Consider the following 23,049-nt stretch of genomic DNA (forward strand, 5'->3'; position numbering starts at 1 on the left):
TAAAGATAGTCAGGCTATAGAAATATTCATATCTTTGACACATTTCTATTCAGTTCTTGCTGTTGTAATCTAAAAATCTTATAAAATGTATTGAAAAGTTTTCTTTTATTCCTTTTTATTTCCATTTAATTTTTAATTAGTACAATGTCCTCACAATATGCAAATTTCAGATTTGAGTAGACTATTTGTACGGTAACAATTTATTTGAGAAACTCTTTTTTACTCGACATTTGCATTCTGTGATAAAAATTCAGAGGATTGATCATTATCAAAATTTTAATAACAACCTTTTTCTATTATTCGAAAATCAATTTATGAATACAAATATTAAAATTGCATAGAAAATTACAAAGTGGGTTATTTTAATCACTGCATTTTCTTTTTTTAAAAATAAAAAAGTTGTACAGTTGTATTTAACTTAGAAAAAATTGTATTTTTTCCAACCGGTATTAATAGTTTTGAAGAAATTAAAGATTTTTTGAAGTTTATTTGGTAGATTTCATATTTATTATGTTGGTTAAAATAAATAGTTAAACGATTGTTAATTTATGTTTAGGTTGTGAATGTGGGAATAGTTAGAGGCTGGTGAAATCAGTAATCGGAGCTGACCTCAACCAGATACAGTGGATTCAGCAAGAAGTTAAAAAATGTTCTAGTGTTGCTCTACCATTAGTTGAGTTGTTTGTAATCAGTGAAGAGGACGATGATGAAGTGTATCTTAAAACAGCACTTGCTATTGAGCATGTTTGGTAACTATATCTACAAAAAAAAAAACTGTCTTGCCATCACAAGAATTCTATGCAACTGAAATCGTCTGCTGCTGTGGAAACAGGAGTGAAACTATTTTGACTGAGAGAGAATCAAAGAGATAATGTTACTCCGTCAATCCGCAAAAGTGCAAATCATATCTCCTCTTAACCAGCCAAAGCATGAGTATGCAGGAATTGTGATGGCTAGACTGTATATTAACTTTTATTGATACTTTGGGATTATCTTGTTGACCTGCACTAAGTACCTGTACTTATATAAGTGTTTAATAAGTAGTAATCAAAAACTTTGATTGCCATTATAACTATTTTGATTTTTAGAAATTCTTTGGAAGTTAGTATAGTTAGTTCACCATAAATGGAACTTAATAACTGCACATATCAATAAACTGTTTAATATTTATCCTCTGCTTAATATCATGAATCACTTTATCTTCTTTTTTTTCTATTTTACTATTTTCCTTTGGGGAAGTTTTTTTTTTTCTTCTCATTTCTCTACATTTTGTTTAATTTTTTTAAGCATCAATCAGGGTGCGTAGCGTTTGTAAAAAGTACTTAAAGGTGCTTTTTTGGGGATTTCGTTATTAAAAGCTTTTAAAGGTGCTTTTTTCAGCTGGCGTTTTTAAAAAGTGCTTTTTTTCCGAATAATTTTTTTTCCCTTCAGTGATATCTGGTGGATCCCATGCATTTCACGAAAAATGGGGAGTTTGGTACGTAATCATTCACACGGACTTCATGTCGTACCCACATTATGACTTGCGCGTGCGCGCACCCTTGAAACCGAAACCCGAGTGCTCCAATTCGGATAGAGAATATCAGATCCTTATGAAATGTTTTTCTTTTTAATTTATTTTAATTTTGTTCTTGTTTATTTCATTTTACTTCTAACACTTTTTTTGACGTAGGGGTAAGGGTACTTTTGTTCTGAGTTCAGGGTCAAGTTGAATTCACTCGGTGATGTGGGAAAGTACTGATTGTTTCGATTTACACCCGTTTCTTTTTGGGTTTTTTTTAACGCTAAAACTGTTTCAATAATATCATTGATTGAATGTGAATTTTTTGAGTGCTTGAGAATCTTCGTAAAGTGCTTATTTTTGATTCAAAGATTTGGCTACGCACCCTGTCAATTGAAGAGCAAGTTTACTATATTTTATATAAACTTTGTAGTCTTTGAAGTTTTAAAACTTTTTAATAATGTTATTTTCTCATTTTTTAATTCTTTTATATTTAAATAAGATAGATGGTGCTTATTTTTTATTTATGTCTTTTAAAAGCCTTTAAAAGCGCTTTTTTTATTCGGGTTTTGTAAAAAGTGCTTAATTTTCTATCTTTTTAAAAGAGATTTATTCTTGATCTTGCCATATTGAATGTCATTTTAAATTACAAAAAATGCATGATTTTCACAATTTTCTCTGCAATATTTATCGGAAACTAGTTATTTTACCATGATTATGTAAAGTTTTTGAAATTTTTTTTGAATTTTATTAATTTTATGTTTATAACTTTAAGCCATAAAAAATTTTTTTATTACTGATCCTGATTCTGATTTTTTTTTTTGAAAAGTGAGTAAAAATCTTTTTTGAGTGCGTAAAAGGTGCTTATTTTTTGTCGAAAAATCTGGCTATACACCAAGATTTTTTTTTTTAAGCCTTAAATTTCAGTATTTTCCACAAACATACAGAATATCTTGTTTTTAAAATGTATAACTATTGTAGATTTATGTAAGAACATTTTGTTATCATGTTGATCATTATGAAATAGACGATTACCAATGATTTGGAAAAAAATCATCTGTAGCAGGATAGGTAACTTTTTTAAAAAGTGCTTAAAGGTGCTTATTTTTGGTTTACATTTTTAAAGGTGCTTTACATATTCGGGATTTTTAAAAAGTGCTTAATTTTCTATCTTTTGAAAAAAGATTTTTTCTTTGCCGTATCGATTAACATTCTAAATAACAAAAAATTCATGATTTTCATAATTTTCGGTGCAATATTTAACAGAAACTAGTTAATTTATCATGATTATGTAAAGGTTTTTAGAATGTTTTTGAATTTTATTTATTTTATGTTTATAAATCAAGGACTTTAAACGATAATTTTTTTTATTTATTATTGCATAGATCCTAATTATGGCTTTATTTTTTGAAAGTGCTTAAAGTTATTTTTTTGAGTGCACGAAGTACTTAAAAGGTACTTTTTTTTGTTGAAAAATCTGACTACGCACCCTGCGTAGTGAAGAATACATTTAGCCTAAGGGAAACACATTATGAAACATGACTCATTCAGAAAAAACGCAAGATATGTAATTTTATTTGTTGGCGAGTCACATCATGTAGAGAGCGAGCTCTATTGTTCTTTATTAAGTTTTTTTATTGTTATCAGTTTCAGTATAAATTTTATGATTTATGTCTGGCAACATGTATTTTCTCTCTGTCCTTTTTTTCCCTCCCTACTTTTGGTTGACAATTACTTAAGTACGAACTTTAGATACAATTAAGATTACCACAGGTTAAGATTAAGATACCACAATATAAAAATTAATTTTCTATTACAATGGATAAATAGTCAATATTTAAAGCTAAGAGACTGGAAAAGTTAATGAAAAAGCACTTAAATGAATAATAACTTTCAAAAACTGGAATTTAGAAACAAAAATTGTGCTAAGTTCACAGATAAAAATACTTCTTTTAGCATGCAACATTTTAAATTCGTAGTTGCATTACAGAGGCTGTAGATTGACGAACCATTTTTCTTACCAAGTTTAACAGTTGATAATTCTCATAACTTAATTATTAATTAATTAATGGTATTTATTAATGTGACAAGACTTACTCTAAGGAAATAAATAATAAAATATAAAAAATAAAAAACAATTCACTTTAAAAAATACCAATTTAACCCTGAAAAAACTTAGTAAGCTGAGTCTTTTCGGTAAAAAATCTGTTATTTTTTTTATTTTTATTTTTTTTAACATCCCTGTAAAAATTAACCTTTTTATTGGTATCAGTTTATTGTAACAATAAGTTTATTCCATACAAAATCTAATAATAATTTTCATCAAATAAATTGAATAAGGTCTTATGTTTTTAATTAAAATGCATTTTAATTTTGCAGATTCTTTTTATTGCATTTGCAACGACCTTGGGGTGACGAGGAAGATATCCAATATACGGAAGACATTTTAAAACCTCGATTGCAGCTGTATGTCTTTTTTAAAGCATATTTTTATAGTTTATTTTTGTTAATGATCTGACATTGCTTTTGTAAAAACAAATATTTTATCAGTTCAAATGACTTTGCACAATACTCCCGACCTGGTTGCCCTACTAACCAGGCTTTGATAGCGTGGTTGGTAGGGCAATGGGCACATGTCGGAGAGATCGTGGGTTCGGTCCCCGCAGGCCCAAGACTCCTGGTGTAGTAAATGGTTACTGACGCACTTTAAATCTATCAGATCACAAAGTTTTCTATGTTCCCATAACAGATCAATACCTCTGGGGGTGCCGATCCAGGAACTCCATTGTCTTCTGGTTTCGGATCAGAATTATGAGGATACGGAGTTGAGGATTGGTAGTCGTAAACCCAGAATTGAATCCGCTGTTCAACGACGGTTATAAAATAAAAAAATATTCAGATCTGTTGGCAACATTTAGAGTTCACTTATATCAATCACAAAATATAGATCAATTGAAATTGTATAAATAAATGAAGCAACTGTTTTAGTTGGGAAAAAAATAGAGCATTAAATAATTTAAATCAAATTATTAAAATTTGCTAATAAAATCAGATTTTTATCCTTTGTTTTTTTTTAAAAAAAGTAATAATTTATGCAATTCTAAAGAAATAATTTTAGCAGATCTGAATTTCTATCATGCAGAGATAAAAATTGTATATTTTATTTCAGATCATTAGAACTAGAATTTATACTTGGCATCTCTTTCATTTGTAAATATTTTTTCTGATAGAATAATAAATGTGATAAGAGATTTATTTATTTATTTTTATTTACAATGGCAAGGCAAAAGGCACAAGTAGAGAGATGAAATAAATAACTAATACAAATGTACGTAGGATAACAAAGAAAGAAGACTGAAGTATTGCTCTCCAGATTTACAAAGTGGACAAAAAGGCGTATGTGATGAGAGATAAAAATAAACTTATATATAATTATTAATTTAAAATATGCTGCATATAATTTATTTAGAGTTTCATGTTGTGTAAATATCAATGATTTAAAATTATAAAGACAATATTTTTTTAAATGTGTCATTAATGATTTTCCTCAAGAAATTTTCTGGACTTTTGAATTGGGCTTTCAATTACCCTTGATCATGTGTATCAGAAAAGTGGAACGCTAAGAACTAGTCAAATAAAGCTTTAAATATAAAAAAATGCAGGGATGAGATTTTTCCGCTTTTTAGCGGATTTCCGCCTTTTTTGCTTTTGTCTCTTGAATTTCAGCCTTTTTATCAAAAACTCTGATTATGTAAGTTTTTTTTCTTTTTTTTCATATAAATGTTCCGCTTTTTCTGAAAATCCAACCGTTAAAATGAAATAATTATATTTCTTTTCGATTTTCAAAGATAAACAGAAAATTCAAACTACGTAGCTGCCAACCTTTCCGCATTTTTAATAATTTTAGCTATTTTCTCCACTTCTACGAGCAAAAAATAAGATTTTCCTCATTTTTATCAGATATCTCATATTTTCGTAAGTCAGACGTTACTGCATTTTAATATCAAACATCGATTTTCTTATTCACCTGATTTAAAAGTTGTGCATTTCGATTCTTATTCATGCAATTTCAAAATCGTACATTGCTTATTTACGAGGTTTAAAAATCCAATATCGCTATTTGTATTTACGCGTTTTTAAATTCCTATGTAGTGATTCGTATTCACGTGAGTTTAAAATCCAATGTCGTGATTCCTTTATGCGGTTGTAATATGAAACATCACTTTTCGTATTTACACGTGATTTAAAAATTAGGCTTTGGGTGCGTATTCAGTTAATTAAAAATTATGCATCTTGATTCGTATTTACGCGATCTAAAAATAAGGCAACGTGATTGTTGAAAAATAGGGGCCAGCTTACTAAGTATAATATATTGAAGACATCTATTACTACTCAAAAATTCACTTCATGGAAAAGGTACAACTATATTTATTGAATATAAATCTTTAAATATAAAGTAAGAAACACTACATTCAAACAAACTAAACATAACTCTTTAACATCACATAGCTCTTTCTAAACATAGCATAAGAGAAGAAACATCCTCTAACCAAAGCAAAGATATAACTAACTAAAACCAGAAACACCCACTTCCTTCTAGCTGAGATAACAGGAAGTGACCCAACTTCCCACAGGAAGTGACACAGCCAAGAGGAAAATACTGTTTACATTTCTATTTGTTTACATTTTCCCCAACATTCGGCCCCCTTTTCCTTTTGCTGTGCTAAAAAGTTACACTTATTTGTAACCTTGAGTTAAGTCCTTAAGTATATTTTATTACAGAAGGATCGCATTCGTTCTTTAACCGCAGGCTTTGTTAACAAGTCTGCTGTATTGTTCCAAGTTCTAACATATCTTAATTCAAAGAATTTGTTATTCACATATTGTCTCACAAAATGGTAACGAACATCAATGTGTTTGCTGCGAGAGTTCTCAACCTCAGATTTAGAAAAATCAATAGCAGCCCTGTTATCACAAAACAATTCACAGCTTGGTACGTTCAATTTGAGTTTCTTATCAGTTAGCACATTTTTTAACCACACTAACTCCTTGGCTGACTCCGATAAAGAGATATACTCAGCCTCCATGGTAGAAATTGAAACACTTTTCTGTTTAAAGGTTTTCCACAAGATAGGGATATCACCTACATATACAATAGTTCCTCCTATTGACACTCTGTCATCTCTGTTTGATGCATGGTCTGCATCTGTGTAGCACTTTATTGACAAATCTAAGATTTTCGACAAATCAAGCATATTTTCTTTTGTATATTGCAGATACCCTAATAATTTCAGTAAAGCTTGCCAATGTTTGATACCAGGATTTTCTTGATACTGCGATAAAATATTAACAGCATAAGATATTTCAGGTCTTGTCCTACTTGCTATAAAGGACACACATCCAAGAACACTTCGGTATGGAATGTTTTCCATTTCTGCTTTCTCCATTTCTGTTTGTGGGCAATCCTGCATTGACAAATTTAATCCTTTAGCTATTGGCAATGAAACTATGGGTATGTTGTACCACTTGCTAAAATGCTTCACTGTATTCTCTATATATTCTTTCTGGTGGATTACTAAATGACCATTAATTTTCTCAAATTCTATACCTAAAAGTTTCCTTGTTTCTCCCAAAACCTTTAATTCAAAATTTTGATTCAACTCTTTTAAAATTAGATCTATGTTCTTTTGACTTTTTCCCATTATCACAATATCATCTACATATAACAATAGCAACACATTATTTCCTGTGAATATTCCATTGCACCAATCTAATTTTTCAAGCTTTAATTCATATAACACACTAGTTACTTCAGTGTACCACTCACGTCCTGATTGATGTAATCCATATATTGCCTTTTTTAATCTACACACTTTTGATGGATCCACTACAAAACCTTCAGGTTGTGCCATATAAATTTCTTCTGTTAAGTCTGCATATAAATATGCACTTTTTACATCGACTTGACAGTGAACCCAGTTCATCAAACCTACAAAAATAGCAAAACATAGTCTTATGAGAGAAAAATTATCCACAGGACTATACACTTCGTAATAGTCAATACCCTGTTGTTGCTTAAATCCTTGTGCAACAAGTCTGGCTTTATGTCTCACAATTTTATTCGATTCATCGGTTTTTAGGTTGTACACCCATCTACTACCTATCACTTTAGTATCTTTCGGTTTCTCTACCAATGACCACACTTCTCTTTTCTTCATCATTTCAATTTCCTCTTCCATTGCATTCTTCCATTTTTCACAATTTCTTGACTCAACTGCTTCTTTGTAGCTTTTTGGAATATTATACTCAATTAAATTTGCTTCATCTTCTTGTACTATGCTGACTTCATTTCTAGTTACTTTACCAGAATATTCATTCCTACCACTAAAATCAAATATATCTTTTTCAAATTTAATTCCATGACTATCGCAATATTTCTCAATGTCATTTGATGACCTAAATCGGTTTTTAGACCCTTCTATGAAATAATAAATATCATTTCTAGATCCATCTGATCGCTTAGTTGCTTTTCTTAGCCAGTTTAAATCTGATACCTTCTTGATACTTTCATGACTACAACTTGAGTCAAATTCTGGCCTATGAATAATATCTTCATCACTTGATTCTTCTTTTTCATTCCATTTTGTTCTTCTTGGTGGTTTTCTACTTGGGTCCAGGATGACTTCCACTGAAAATTCAGTTTCATTGAATTTAACATTTTTTGTTTCTATCACTTTACGATCTTCAGGTAAGTAGATACGGTAACCCTTGGTTGAAAAAGCATAACCTAACATTATACCTTCTTTGGCACGCATTTGGAATTTATTTCTCTTTTGTTTCGGTACACCAACATAAGCCTTACATCCAAACACTTTAAAATACATTACTGGTGGTTTCTTTCCATACAACATCTCATACGGTGTTTTCTTTCCTTTTCTTGAAATTCTGTTCCACGTATGAACAAAACAACATACTGCTTCATCCCACCATTCTTCATTCATGTTACTATCCTTCAACATAGATTTAATGGCATCCAGAGCAGTTCTATTAAATCTTTCACACACACCATTTTCTTCTGGCGTATAGTAATTAGTTCGCTGAGCACAAATTCCATGCTCTTCTAAGTATTGTTCAAATTGGTTGTTGCAGAACTCACCGCCATTGTCACTCCTGATACACTTTAATTTTCTTTCAGTCAAGTGTTCCATCTTTGCATGATAATTCTTAAATTTCCTAAATGCTTCACTTTTATTCCTCATAAGGTATAAAACTACTGCACGACTGTAATCATCTATAATTGCCAAAAAATACCTATTTCCTTCTTTTGAAGTTTTCGGCATAGGACCACAGACATCCATATATACTACTTCAAGAGGTTGAGAAGTACGACTTGGAATTGATTTAAATGAGATTCTATTGGACTTGGCAAGGAGGCAAGTGTCACAATTTTCATCTGGTTTTTCTATATTAGGTAATCCCCTTACACTCTGGTTCTTGCTAGTTTCTTTAAGGTAGTCAAAATTAATATGACAATATCTCCTATGCCACAATGTAGCTATATCTGTTCCTGATTTACAAGTGCCAACATTAAATCCACTATTTTCAGCTTTTGGAGTTCCAGTTTTATATTTGTATGGCTTCAGGTAGTACAATCCGTCTTTTCTAGTGGCATAAAATAACTTCAACCAATCATTTGAATAAATCCATAATTTTCCCTTCGTTCCAACAAAATTAGCTCCTGCAGCTTCTAATCTTGAAATAGATATTAGGTTTCTTCGAATACTTGGGTTGTATAAAACATTCGTTAAAGTTATATTACTCATTTCTCCTCCTACTTTAACTGAAAATTCAACAGTTCCTTTTCCTAGTACCTTACTAGAAGTATCCCCAACAGCCAAAGCCATGCTTACATTATTTGTTTCTTCATAACTTGTCATTAACATTTTGTTTTTACAGAAATGTGTAGTTGCAGCGGAATCCAAAACCCATATTTTATCATCATTTTCAATCATGGTTTCACCAACTTCCACAGAGTGTGTTGAATAAGTCTCAACTAAAGCAGCTGACTGATCATTGAAATTCCTTTTCTGTTTACCCCACTTTGACTTTACATTTCTGGCATATCTATCTCTACAATTTGCAACTAAATGTCCATACTTGTGGCAGTGATGACATGGACCAATGACTTTTCTATTAGTTTCTACAAATTTACTTTGAGATTTTTTTCTGTCTCCATATCTTTCTTCATCTTTACTTATAGAAGAAATGTTAAACGCACTAACCTCTGGACGAATATCAGCTTTCACTTGTGTAAGTCTGCTTTCTTCTCTTATCAGTTCTTCGGCAATTTTATCAATCGTAAAATCTTCATCCTTCCAACGATAAATTAACTGAACTATACCGGAGAACTCAGGTGGTAGATGCCTTATTGCTTGGAAGCCTTGAAACAACTGATTTAATTCATGACCTGCTTCACTAAGCTTCTTCACTGCTGTTTTAAGTCTAGCAATAAAAAGGCCTATACTTTCATTAGCTTGATACTTAATGCTAAAAAACTCATCAAGTAACTGAATGAGTCTGGCTCTTGTTTTTGGCTCAAAATGCTGAACCAATTTCTCCCAAGCCTTTTTACCATCTAAACAATCTTGAATAAGCGGTCTGAATTCTGGCTGAATTGCATAATACAATGTAGAAAATGATCTATCTCTTCTCAATTCAAATTCCTGTTTTTCTCTTCTTGTAGCTGAATCTTCTAACTCTTCTTCTTTTCCATCAATAAATTTCCAGCAGCCTTTATCTAATAACAAAATTTTAATGTCTGTTTTCCACCTGTCCCAATTATCATAACTTAATAAGTTAAAGCCCTCTGGTAGCAAAGCCATTCTCTATAAAAGTTCTTCAGAATATATTTCTAAATATCAATACAAATTGTTCACGGCCCCCTTCTAAAATGTCTTGGCCCATAACCAATGTTGAAAAATAGGGGCCAGCTTACTAAGTATAATATATTGAAGACATCTATTACTACTCAAAAATTCACTTCATGGAAAAGGTACAACTATATTTATTGAATATAAATCTTTAAATATAAAGTAAGAAACACTACATTCAAACAAACTAAACATAACTCTTTAACATCACATAGCTCTTTCTAAACATAGCATAAGAGAAGAAACATCCTCTAACCAAAGCAAAGATATAACTAACTAAAACCAGAAACACCCACTTCCTTCTAGCTGAGATAACAGGAAGTGACCCAACTTCCCCTAGGAAGTGACCCAACTTCCCACAGGAAGTGACACAGCCAAGAGGAAAATACTGTTTACATTTCTATTTGTTTACATTTTCCCCAACAGTGATTTGTATTTTCGCATTTTTGAAATCCAATATTGAGTTTCGTAGTCACGTGATTTCAAAATCCAAGATCGCAATTTGTATTCTCGCGATTTCAAAATCCTTTATCACAATTATTATAAGAAGTAAGTTTTTTTCTTGAATTAGTTACTATATAGGTGGCAGTTGTTCTATCGACGATTTTTGGTATATAGGCATTACAACATCAGCCAAACTGGATGAGAATATGTTGCTGATTATTTTTGCTATAAATCACGTATTAGTAATTTTTAATAAAAAAAAAATGAAATGTTAATGTATGTTCTCAATAGATTAGTGTGCTAAACTAGGCAGTAATAATTGACTCCTTTGTGACTCAAGAAAAATATAATTTCCAGCTTTATTTTTTCAATTTGTAATTTTACTTTTTGCAAAATCTTAAGGGTCGATATAATTATACCTATATTAATAAATTAGTACACAATTAACTTTATATCAACACATAATTATTTATTATCTTGAATTGTCTGAAATTTATTATTAAACGATTGATTTACTCGTAAGATTTACTCGTGTGAAAATTCAGCTTTTTTGGCTTTTGGCCAATCTCGTCCCTGAAAATGTTAACTTTGCTGAAAGTTAAAGTTGAAATTAAAGTTTAAGTGAAAGTTAAATCACTGTATCCAACTGTAGGTAGTCATGACAGTTCCAGCAGCCTTTAAACTGAAGATCTGCCATCATCAATCAAATACACCAAATTGAGGTTCTTGTATTGATTAATCAACTGGTATGTGGAAAGTTGAGTGTTTAGTTGCTTCTCTCGTGAATAAAACATTGCTTTTTCCCTGATGTCTCATATTTCTCCAGTTTTTTATCATCATTGTCATAGTTGACCAGACAGCCCAATGTGGGCCAATGCCTTCCTCGGAAGATTTCTCGATAAAAACTTTCGATTTATCTTTGATCTACAATTCTTTTCATAAATTGCAAGAATATCAGACACCACCGAATCAACCCATCTCTGCCGTGGCACTCCCCGTTTTCTTGTCGCAGAGGGTCTAAAAGGCAATATCTTCTTTTATTGTATTGTCATCACTCATTCGAATTATATGAATCATCCCAATTCATTCTATCTATTTTTATGTATTTAATAACATCGGGTTTTTATAAATCTTGTACAGTTCGAAGTTAAATCTCCTTCTCCAGTTATTGTTCTCATTTACGTCATCAAATATACTCCGTGAAATCTTTCTCTCGAATATTTTGAAACAATTTTCTTCCAGTTTTGTCACTGACCAAGCTTCAGAAGCATAAAGTCCAACCTGACAAGAGTTTCATAAATTAAGAACTTAGTTTTGCTAGATTAAAACCTAGATTAAATAAATCTTCTCAGCACATAGGCACCCCTATTTGCCAAATAGTTTGTTTTTTTTAATTTTATTTCAGGAGATGTTATCAATAGTAGTAATTTATCCTAAATAAGTGCTACTTTATTATAGGGGTGTACAACCTTTTTGAGTGAAAAGTCGCTTGCACAGCAAGTAGATCCACACATTCCGTCCACACATTCAGTCATGTTGGTGGCAAATATGATAATAACTTGCTGTAACTTTCTCCCCTCACCAGGGAGGTACAGCAAGTTGCTGGTCCCTCCTAATCTATAAATTGTTTCCTCTAAACATTGTATTTTCCTTTTACGAAGTAAATTGGTTGACCTGTATACTTATTTTCAATAAAAAGTTAAAACAAGTATTTCTTTTGCATTAAGAAAAGTATTACTGTTTTAAATTCATACATTCTTTATATTGTTTTTTAATTATTATTATATTTATAACAGTCGTTGAACAGCCGACCTAATTTTGGGCAACTCTGAAGCCTTGTAATTTTGCACCAATCCAGAAGACAAAAAAACTCCTGTATCAGTACCCCCAGAGGTATGATTTATTATGGGAACATGGAGAACTTTGTGACTCGACAGATTTAACATGCACCAGTCACCATTTACACCTTGAAAAGTGCTATGTCCATTTTTTCTTAAATATAGGTTTTGAGCTGTTTCCATATTCTTAAACACTGATTTTAAGATGTGACCGTTTCTTTAAATGGTTCATTCATTTTGAGCGCTATTCTCATTTTCTTAACTAAACCCATTTTGAGCTATGTCCATATTTTAAAACACTCATTTCTAGATATGTCCATTTTCTTACTCAGACATATTGAAATACTCCTAAAATAAAATGCTCATCAGCAAGTTTTGGAAGTCTGTAAAAGTCGTATGATCAAATGTTTTCTTTTAAAATAGATATTTTGATGTCCTTTTTTTCCTTTTCTTTATTGAAAAGCACACTGTTGTTCAAAATATTGAGAGTTTTTAAGATTTTGTCAATTATTCAAAAAATTACTTGGTTCAATTTGATATATAGTTGACATAGATTGATGTAATGCAAATAGAATTACCATTTACTGTTTATAATGCACATACACAACCACTCATTTGAGTTAATGGATGCTCATTCAGGGTTGCCACTCCAAAGGGAAAAACTGGAAAATACAGAGAATTTAAAAAATTACCTAATGACAGGGAATTATCATTTCCCCCCCTGTTTTTGAGTTGAAGATATCAAAGAAATGATGAGGTATTAGAAATATGGCCTCCCTTTTACGCATAATAACAGTAGCATTTTTAAAAAGTGCTTAAATGTGTTTATTTTTGATTTTCGTTATTTAAAAGCCCTTAAAGGTGGTTTTTTTACTGGGTGTTCTTAAAAAGTTCTTGATTTTTCCCTTTTTTTCTTTACTGTGTCGATTTTCGCCACATGCCATGCAATAGCGTACTTTTAACATTGTTCTATTCTATTTTTTCACGCTTCATTCAGCGTAATGTCAATCTAAAACGTATGAAAGTGCCAATCATTTTACATGTTTGATGAAATGCTTGCGAGTCCGTATGTGTGCCAACTGGACTGGGTTCGTTGAGATTCTTGCATTCTCATGTGCAACTCTGCTGCATTTTGCAAGATATTTTTAATTTCAAGCTTCGTTTTCCATCCTCTGATATCGCACCAAAAAATCTCTCGATCATTTCATAATGGCTAATATAATCACGAAAAGAGTTCCTTGTCAGAAATTGGTTTATTTTATCATGACCATGTAAAGTTTTTGAAAATTATTTTGCATGTTAATGTATACAGTGCTTAAAAATATTTTTTGAGTGCTTAAAACGTACTTTAAAGGTGTTTATTATTTGTTGAAAGATTTAGCTACATACCTTGTCAAAAAAGGGGTGTTATTAGGGGTATGTCCCCCTTTATAACAGTTATTTGAGCATGAGTAATAACGAAGACTAAAAATTTGGTTATTTTTACAGTTACTTTGACATGAAGAATAACATTCTGCCCAAACCCATGATATCCAAAATAAAAATGATTCTGAAGCAAGCAACCAAAGTGCAGAGAGAGATCAACCTGATGTATTCTGCAATGAATGTGAGTGATTCTGAAGCTGAAATCAATGAAGAGGACTTTATGAGGACAATTGAATTGAAAGAATGAACTGCGAACTGAAATGGAAATGTTGGAGAATACAGTAATTAGGTAATTCTTTTTCCTTGTTAGATGATTTTTCCTTTCTATATAAATATTCCCAAGGTTTAAAGAATCCTTTTTTCTAAAACAATAGTGCAAGTGTTTCTATTTTATCAGAGCTTTTTCTATTTACAGTAGCTGGCCAAATTATTAGACGCACTATAAGGTTCTATATAAAATCTTAATTATCAGGTGATACTATATGCTTAAAGGTACTTATTTCCGATTTTCTTTTTTAAAAGCCCTTAAAGGGGCTTTTTTTATTAGGTGTTTTTAAAAAGTGCTTAATTTTCCCTTTTTTCAAGATGAGATTTTTATTTTATTTTGTTGATTTTCGCTTCGAATCATGCAAAAAGACGCATGACAGTTAAAACAAGATAAAACCGTTAATTGTGAAAAACTTTCCTACCCTGCCTAATTATATTTTTTAAAGTGCTTAAAAATATTTTTTGAGTGCTTTGAAAGTGCTTAAAAGGTGCTTATTTTTTGTTGAATAATTTGGCTACACACCCTGTATACAGCTTTATTGTATTTACGTGACTGAAACCAGTTTGCACTTGTTTACTTTAGTGTATCAATTTAGACTATGTATAATATAAATTTAACAATTGGATAAATTAAACAATATATTATATAAATATAGAATATTTACTATTTCAAGCATTATATTATAGTATATTATAATAATTAGGTGAAATTAATTACATGTTTTGCATGAGTTTATAGGCAATACTTTTATATTTAAACATCCTTGTAATGGGTTTATATTCAGGAGATTTTTAATATACCTCCTATTTGTATTTATTTTTAACGTATTGCATTACAATTTTGAACCAATTGATACAGGAGCTTAAATAAATGCAAACTGGTTTCATTCTAATAAAAACAATAGAACTGTATAGTAATACCTGATAATTAAAATTTTACGTAGTTTACTGCCCAAAATAAAAGAAACTAAAAATGACCAATAAAATTTTTTAGAAATAAATACTATGACAATAATTTATATTTAAACAAATTAAATTTAATATAGTGCCAGAAAGTTAAAAAAGTTTTTCACATCATTTTTTAAAACTTTTTTTAAGGAAAAATTCATGTTTTCTGTGTTTCATATTTTTTAAGAGTAGGATTGAAAAGTATTTTAATTTGAAATTAAATCAATATAAGATTTGCAGTACAGTGAAACCCCATGTGATGAATACTCTTGCAAAATGAACACCTCTCATTACGGATATTTTTTCATTCCCCGGTGAATCTTTTATGAATAAACCATTATGTATCCCCTCTGCAAAGCGGACCTCAATTCAGAAATCCAATGTCCAGAGGTTTCAAGAAATCATTGATCACATTTATGTATAAAAATTATTGTATATTTTATTTAAAAATATTAGAACTAGAATTTATACTTGGCATCTCTTTCATTTTCAAATATTTTTTCTTGTAGAATAATAAATGTGATTAGAGATAAAAGTAAACTTGTATGTAATTCTTAATTTAAATTATGCTGCATATCATTTACTTAAAATTTCATGTTGTGAAGATATCAATGATTTAAATTTGATTAATACTTCGATTATTAATGATTGCACTCAAGAAATTTTCAGGATTTTTGAGTTGGGCCCCTGCATTTATGTCTTAAAATGTTTTTTCAAAACCAGACCCACCGTTCTCTTAATTTAAAAAGGAAAGAAACCTATTCCTACTTTAAATTCCAAAAAAATTATGCATCTTACCACCATTTTTTAAACCCTGCTTATTTTTGCTTTATCACGATTGTCACTCCATGGGTTAAACCTGGGAAATACAGGTAGTTTAAAAAATCTCTTAAAATAGCAGGGAAAATGCAGATAATTTTGATTTTTTTTTCTGAACTGAGAAAATAAAGGGAATTTTGTTTCTTATTTTTGTCTTTTAAAAAATGGTGACCACTTAAAGCATAATCTTTACAATTTTCAAGCATGATATTTCAGCTATACTAAACTATTTCATTTACTAAAGCATTATTTAAGTATGTTCAGCTCTTCCTCTTTTTTTTTGTCTAAGTTTTTCCAGCAATTAAAACTAACTAATATAGTTAGCCCAATATAGCTAACACAAGAGCACAGTAATTGTTGTGTTCTTCTTAATATATTGTGTATAATGTATACAGGGAATTTTTTTCCTTCCAAAATTGAGTGTCAACCCTGTTTAATAATAACTAAAAATATTGTTAAGTTGTTTTACTAATAAGGAATCGATCATTCTCCAGGCATTTTCCTTTGCGAAGAAGTGATTTCATATGGAGAACCCACTAAGTGTGAATCATATTCCTGGGGTTTGAACATCGCAATTCGTTATCAGGCTTTTAAAAAAATTAACCATTCATGTGATTTGAGAATCAAATATCATGATTCATATTCACATTTTCAAATCAAACATAATGCCCTGTATTCACATGTTTTAAAAAACCAAACATCACAGTTTGTTTTCAAGTAATGTGAAAATGAACAATACTCTTCATATATTAGTTTTCTGCACTTAATCAATATTGGTCTTTTAGAATTCTTATTCTTCTCAGTCTTTTGGATGTTTATCCTACAGTTTCTTAACAAAGTTGTTTTTTTTTTTTTAATTGTTCAGGGATACATTGCTATTTTGAGGATAGTAATTCAAAATTACTGAATTACAATTTCTCGAAGGTTTCTAAAATTTTATGGATTTTAGCAAAAAGATTTCTAGAATAAAAACTACTTAAATATTCTTACATAAAACATGAAAAATGCTTTTTCTATAAACCTAGATTATTATTGATTTATGATTATTATTATTAATTTATAAATTCTTATGAAGTAAGCTTAATGTCACTATTATGAAAGAATGTCAGAAGTAAACTTTTTTTTCAAGCTGACCCAACATAAGCAGAACCTGTTTTGTTTATTCTTTTTTTAATGTGTTAATTATTTCTTTGAAAAGAGTTTAATTTATTTTGTCAAGGATAAGTTTTTCAGATTTTTGGTAGCATTCTGCTTTTTTTAAAAAAATGTCCCTTTTTTCGGACTTCTGGAAACTTTTTTTGTTTTTTACGACTTTTTGTACCTATGTAAACGCGATTCAAAAGAGCATTTACTGGATTTAAAAGTCATATCGCTATCGAATATTCATGCGATTAAAAATTACGCATCACGATTCATATTCACATAATTTACAATTTACAAATCTTGATTTGTATTCAAGCGACTTGCGAATCTCACATTGGAATTCGTATTCACGCAATTTAAAGATCTCACATCAAGATCAGAATTCACGCTAGATTTTTAAAAAAAATTTATATTTATTCAGCATTGTTCATAATTCAACATTATTATTATTTTTTTATTAAAATATTGATCATGTGCTACGTATATATGCTTCTTACATACACTTCTTGCTCAAATTTCAGGAATTTTTTCCATTATTTAAAAAAATTTTTACATGCGACGTTTTTTAATTTCTATTTTCAGTTTTTTACAAAACTCATCCTTGTAATGTAAATGATCGAAGTTTTTATTTCTTTATTTTTTTTCAGGCCGTATGTAAAAAAGAAATACACCCCGGGTAAACTCATTAAATGAAGATACAACAGTGGCTTTCAAAATCAGTTACTTATATTGTTGCTAAGCAATTTACACTTGATATGATTCAAGTAAGTCAGAGACTAAAATTTATATTTTTCAAAGGCATTTTGAGAAATATCCCTTGAGAGAGTGCCATACTGCGAGGGAAACTTTTCAGCACAAATTCTCATTCATCTCCATAACTAGTTTAAGTGAAGAAAAACTGAATTCAGACAAATCTCAGACATCAAGCAGTTTTTTTTCATTTGCCCATCCATGTGCTTGATACACATTTCTAAAATATTTGTTAACTTCAACGATGTGTCCAATGATAGTATTAGGAGATACTTCTTTTTAAACCAAATAAAAAAAAAAAACAATTTGTGAAAAAAAAGCACCAAGTGGGTTTTTTCAAAGTGGGCCCACTTGGGGAACCCTGGTTATATGTATTTTATATTAAGTTTAAATAACGCATTATCACTACATATTTGAATCTTCTTTATTGTTAAGTACATTACGTTTCATAATTTTTTAAATTAGGAATTATAAAATATAAATGCAGTAATATAAAAGGAACAAGTTTATTAATCTTTTTGTTTTTACACACATTTATTTACTATATTTATTAAACACATGGATATTACCTATTATAAAATTATAATCAGTAAATATTTATAATCAGTAAAAACTAAAATTTCATCTGACTTGAGTTAAATAAAAAACTGAAATAAATATTTAATGGTCTTACATGTTTTTATAATAAGGTTAATAGAAAGTGAAATTAAAACTACGTATAATTATAAAGAGTATCAGTTACTTGTCCCATTTGTTTTCAAGTAATTAACCCTAGGAAAATGATTTCATTTTTAGTTAAATAATTTTAAAAAGTTTTAGCATTTTTTTTTTTAAAACCAGAAAATAAAACTGTTTAAATTTGTTAATGTATCACTTGGTAAAAAAAGAAAAAAATTGTTTCTTTTCAATTTTTTTAAACATATGAATTAATAATAATTACCTGTTTATTAATATATAAAGCATGCAACTATATTTGAAAAATTGATCTTTTCAGAGTATATTATTTAAATTTTTATTTCATTTAATATCATTAAAATATTACTTTTTGAAAAAAACCCACTTGAAGTTTTCAATAGTAGGTACCTACTATAAAATTATATGAAGATTCGAGTTTCTTTTACTTTACTAATATTAAAAACTTAATCATATAACTCATGCAACTCTATTTGACAAATTTATGCTGCACACTAAATTATATAAAAGTAAATGCAAAACAATAAGTTTTAGTAAAAAAAAAAAATGTTTTTTTGAAAAAACCCACTTATCGTTCCAAGTGGGTTTTTTCAAGGTGGGCCCGCCCAATAAAACCCGAACGGGTTTTTTCAAAGTGGGCCCACTTGGCGAACCCTGCTTTAACTGTGCTTCTTTTATTGGGTGTTTTTGAAAAGTGCTTAATTTTTACTTCTCAAAAATGAAATTTTTTCTCTTTACCATATCGATTTTCGCCACGTATTATGCAAAAGTGTGGTTTTCACATTGTTCGATTCCACGTTTTCGCAGTTTATTCAAACACGAGGCTTTTCTGCTTATCGTCGGTCCATAGCGTATGAAAGCGCCAATCATTTTACTTGTTTGATGAAATACTTGTGTTGGGTTCAGTGAGATTCTTGCACTCTCATGTGCAACTCTGCTGCATTTTGTAACATATTCTCAATTTCAGGCTTCATTTTCTACCCTCTGACATCGAACCGAAAAATCTCTCAATCAATTTATAATGGCTAATTTTAATCAAGAAAAGAATTCTTTGTCAGAAACTAGCTATTTTGTCATAATCACGTAAAGTCTTTGAAAAATATTTTGCATTTGAACCGAAAAATCTCTCTATCATTTTATAGTGGCTAATTTTAATCAAGAAAAGAGTTCTTTCTCAGAAACTAGCTATTTTATCATGATCACGTGAAGTCTTTGAAGATTATTTTGCATTTTTTTAATGCATATGGGTCATTCTTTTGAGAACTGTTATTTTTGATTCAAAAATTTCCCAAAAAGTAAAGTGAATGAAAAGATTTGAAACTTTTTATATTAGTAGGCATATGTAATGGCATAATGAGAAAATCCTTTACATTTTACTTAATATTTGAAGAAATTAATAAATTTGGTAATTTTTGAGGAAAATGACGTTAATCTTCGGAGAATGATGGTTTATTTGAATACATGTGTTTCTTCATCAAGTTAAAGTATACTAAGCATATTTAATGTATATTATAATTTTGTTTTATAACTATGATAGTTTTCTAGGTTATCGAAATAGAATTGGCTGGAATGATTTTCACGCGTGATAGGATTTTTTTCTGATGTTTGTTTTTAAATAGCTATGTATGTCTGGGAAATTATCGTTTATATTTTCCTACAATTGGAACCGTTACATCAATTGTTAAATTTCTTGAATGCATGGTCTTCACTTCGGTATATAAAATTTTACCACTCTCGACTCAATCTCCTATTTTAAACTTTTTATGCACACCTTTCTTTCTGCCACTTTCTGATCGGCTATTTTTTTAGTTTTTTCATTGTTCTAATTAACATTTGCACTGCCCGGGATAGCCTTGTTGGTAGGGCACTGGGCCGTGTGTCCAGGAATTCATGGGTTTGATCCCCGCGCCTGCCAAAGACTTCCTGTGTAGCAAATGGTGACTGATGCACGTTAAATCTGTCAAGTCGCAAAGTCGTCCAGGTTCTTATAACAAATCAATACCTCTGGGGGTACTGATCCGGGAGTTTCCTTGTCTTCTGGATTGGTTAAAAAATTACAAGGCTACGGAGTTGAACATCAGCATAGCATAGATTGGGTTGACTGTTCAACAACGGTTATAAAATAAACTCCTGTACAGGTTACTGAACTTATTGAGACTGAATCTCTTCCTTATATTTGCAACTTTAATTTTCGCTAAAACAAATATGTACTAGTATTAAATCTGTTGATAATTGTTTTTTCAGTTCATTTACTGTTTTCTACTAATTTGCAACATGCACCGTATCTTTTGGTAAGTCCCCCTCTAGCTCTTTAATTAAATTGGAAGGACTAATTTCTTATTTTATCTTTAATGATTTATTAGAAATCTTTTCTTGATTTTTAACAATATATTTCTTTTTTTTTTTCTCTAATACACACTTTTTGTACTTAAATAGTACCTTATCATCATACTGTTTATAAATCAGCATTTTATCTTTTCAATTAGGGTATTTCCTATACAAACAGTCTTCAAAGTTGAAGTCACAAGTTATTGCACACGGATGACTTATAATTAGTAATATTAATCTCATAAAGTTTTGAGATAACCATTTTCCAATTTACATGTACTATGCATCGACACATCTTTAATTGTTGTTTATTTTACCGGAAACATGTGCATTCTTCAAAAAGTAGGATAACTAATGTAACAGTTTGGGTTTCCATGTAAATATTTTTTTTAGTGTATCAAGCGTGATGCTTGATAATGATACACTAATTGTTAAAGCTCCTTTTAGCTCTTTTATCTCTTTCTTTCTTGTTTCACATTCCTTTTTACCTGAGCACATTCTCAATTCATCTGATTAAAACAAACTATGTTTTTTGAAGTTTCATAAGTTACATAATTGTTTTTAAAAATTATCATTTGACTGATTCTTTGTGTATTCTATATTTCAGAAATCACTTTGAGGAATAGAATGCTCTATACTTTTTAAAAAAATTTCCACTTAAAATTCCATTAAATAACTTTTTCTATGTGAGTCTTTGCTAAAATTTTAAAATTAGTTCCTACTTACAAACATAGTACTACACCGAAAACCAATCGCTTGCATACCGATGATATACTTTCCTTGCCCTGAAATTTATTTAGACGACTCCTTGGTTTGGGTCTTAGTTTTTAATTCTATAAAATCACTTTTTCTAAGAAACTCTAGTTTTTTGAACAAGTACATCAAGTATCTTTTCAACTTTGCTCAATTTTTTACGCCTAGCTCTTTCAAACGAAGTTTACTAAAATTCAAAACATCATGCAAGGAAATTCTTAATGTGATTTGTTTACTTGAAGGTCCTGGAAAATTATCATTCAATGATGGTTCATTAACATTTTTATCTGATTCTATTAAAGCTTGTTTTTTCAACTTGTAGTTGCAAGAGTTTTTCTTCCATTATTTCTTTTTCACCCTCAAGTTACAACTAGTCATCTGGGAGGCGGGTTTCACTGGTCCCCTTTTACTTTTTTTCAGGTACATAATCCGATCTTTCTTTCTTTTTTTTTTTTAAACTAAGGGATATTCTGTATTTCTATTCATTCCTATCTTTCTTGACTTTTTTTTTCTATTATGTTCTCTCTTTTTCACAATTTAATGTTTAAAAAAACTGATCAGGTTAATTCAATTCATTCAAAAATATTTTTAAAAATAGTTTGACTTAATATATTCTGTAATTTTTAATGAAAGTAAGAACAAAATACAATAAAGCAAGAAAAAAAATTACATTTTAAACAATATACTCATCTTTTGAATAATGAATGCTTTAGAATCATCCCTACACATTAGCATCATTCCCTCATTTTAGCATCATTCCCTTATTTTATATGTTAGTGAGGGAATGAAAAATTTAATAAAATTTCAAAATAAAAGTTGGGCCAAATTGATTTCTGAAATCAATCACGTACATATATTTTAGTACAAGAAAGCAACCTAAATTATCCACTTTTTTGGTAACATTATATTTTATTTTACTTTAAAAATAGATATGAGGGAATGATAATGGCAAAAAATTTTACCTCATTTGATGCATTCAAATTTATTACGCAGCCAAACTTTTGTAATTTAAAAATGAAAACATACTGCAATTTTTGTTCTATGATGTCAGTTGTAAACTAAAGTTTTTATTAAAATATTTTTATTACATTGTCATTGTGGGTGGTAAATATATTGTTGTGCGGGAATGATGCAACATACTAGAGAAAGTGCTGTAGTAATATTTTTATCAGAAATAAAATTTAAAATTGATTTTTTGAATTGTGTATTT

The 23,049-nt window shown here is 29.8% G+C and overlaps 1 protein-coding gene across 5 annotated transcripts in view; it reads left to right on the forward strand.

The window, feature by feature from the left end:
• LOC122272628 (uncharacterized) overlaps positions 1-23,049 on the forward strand; it is a 44,691-nt gene that overhangs the window by 4,605 nt on the left and 17,037 nt on the right. For all 5 annotated transcript variants that reach the window (XM_087164599.1, XM_087164598.1, XM_087164601.1 and 2 more), the window contains 4 exons: positions 557-749; positions 3,881-3,967; positions 14,202-14,427; positions 17,963-18,079. In XM_087164599.1, coding sequence (XP_087020725.1) covers positions 18,005-18,079 — 75 coding nt within the window. In that variant the 5' untranslated portion in view covers positions 557-749; positions 3,881-3,967; positions 14,202-14,427; positions 17,963-18,004. The remainder of the gene's footprint in view (positions 1-556; positions 750-3,880; positions 3,968-14,201; positions 14,428-17,962; positions 18,080-23,049) is intronic.

Source organism: Parasteatoda tepidariorum, chromosome 5, assembly GCF_982258835.1.
Source record: "Parasteatoda tepidariorum strain Cologne lab strain chromosome 5, Ptep-v5.0, whole genome shotgun sequence".
Taxonomy (NCBI): domain Eukaryota; kingdom Metazoa; phylum Arthropoda; class Arachnida; order Araneae; family Theridiidae; genus Parasteatoda; species Parasteatoda tepidariorum.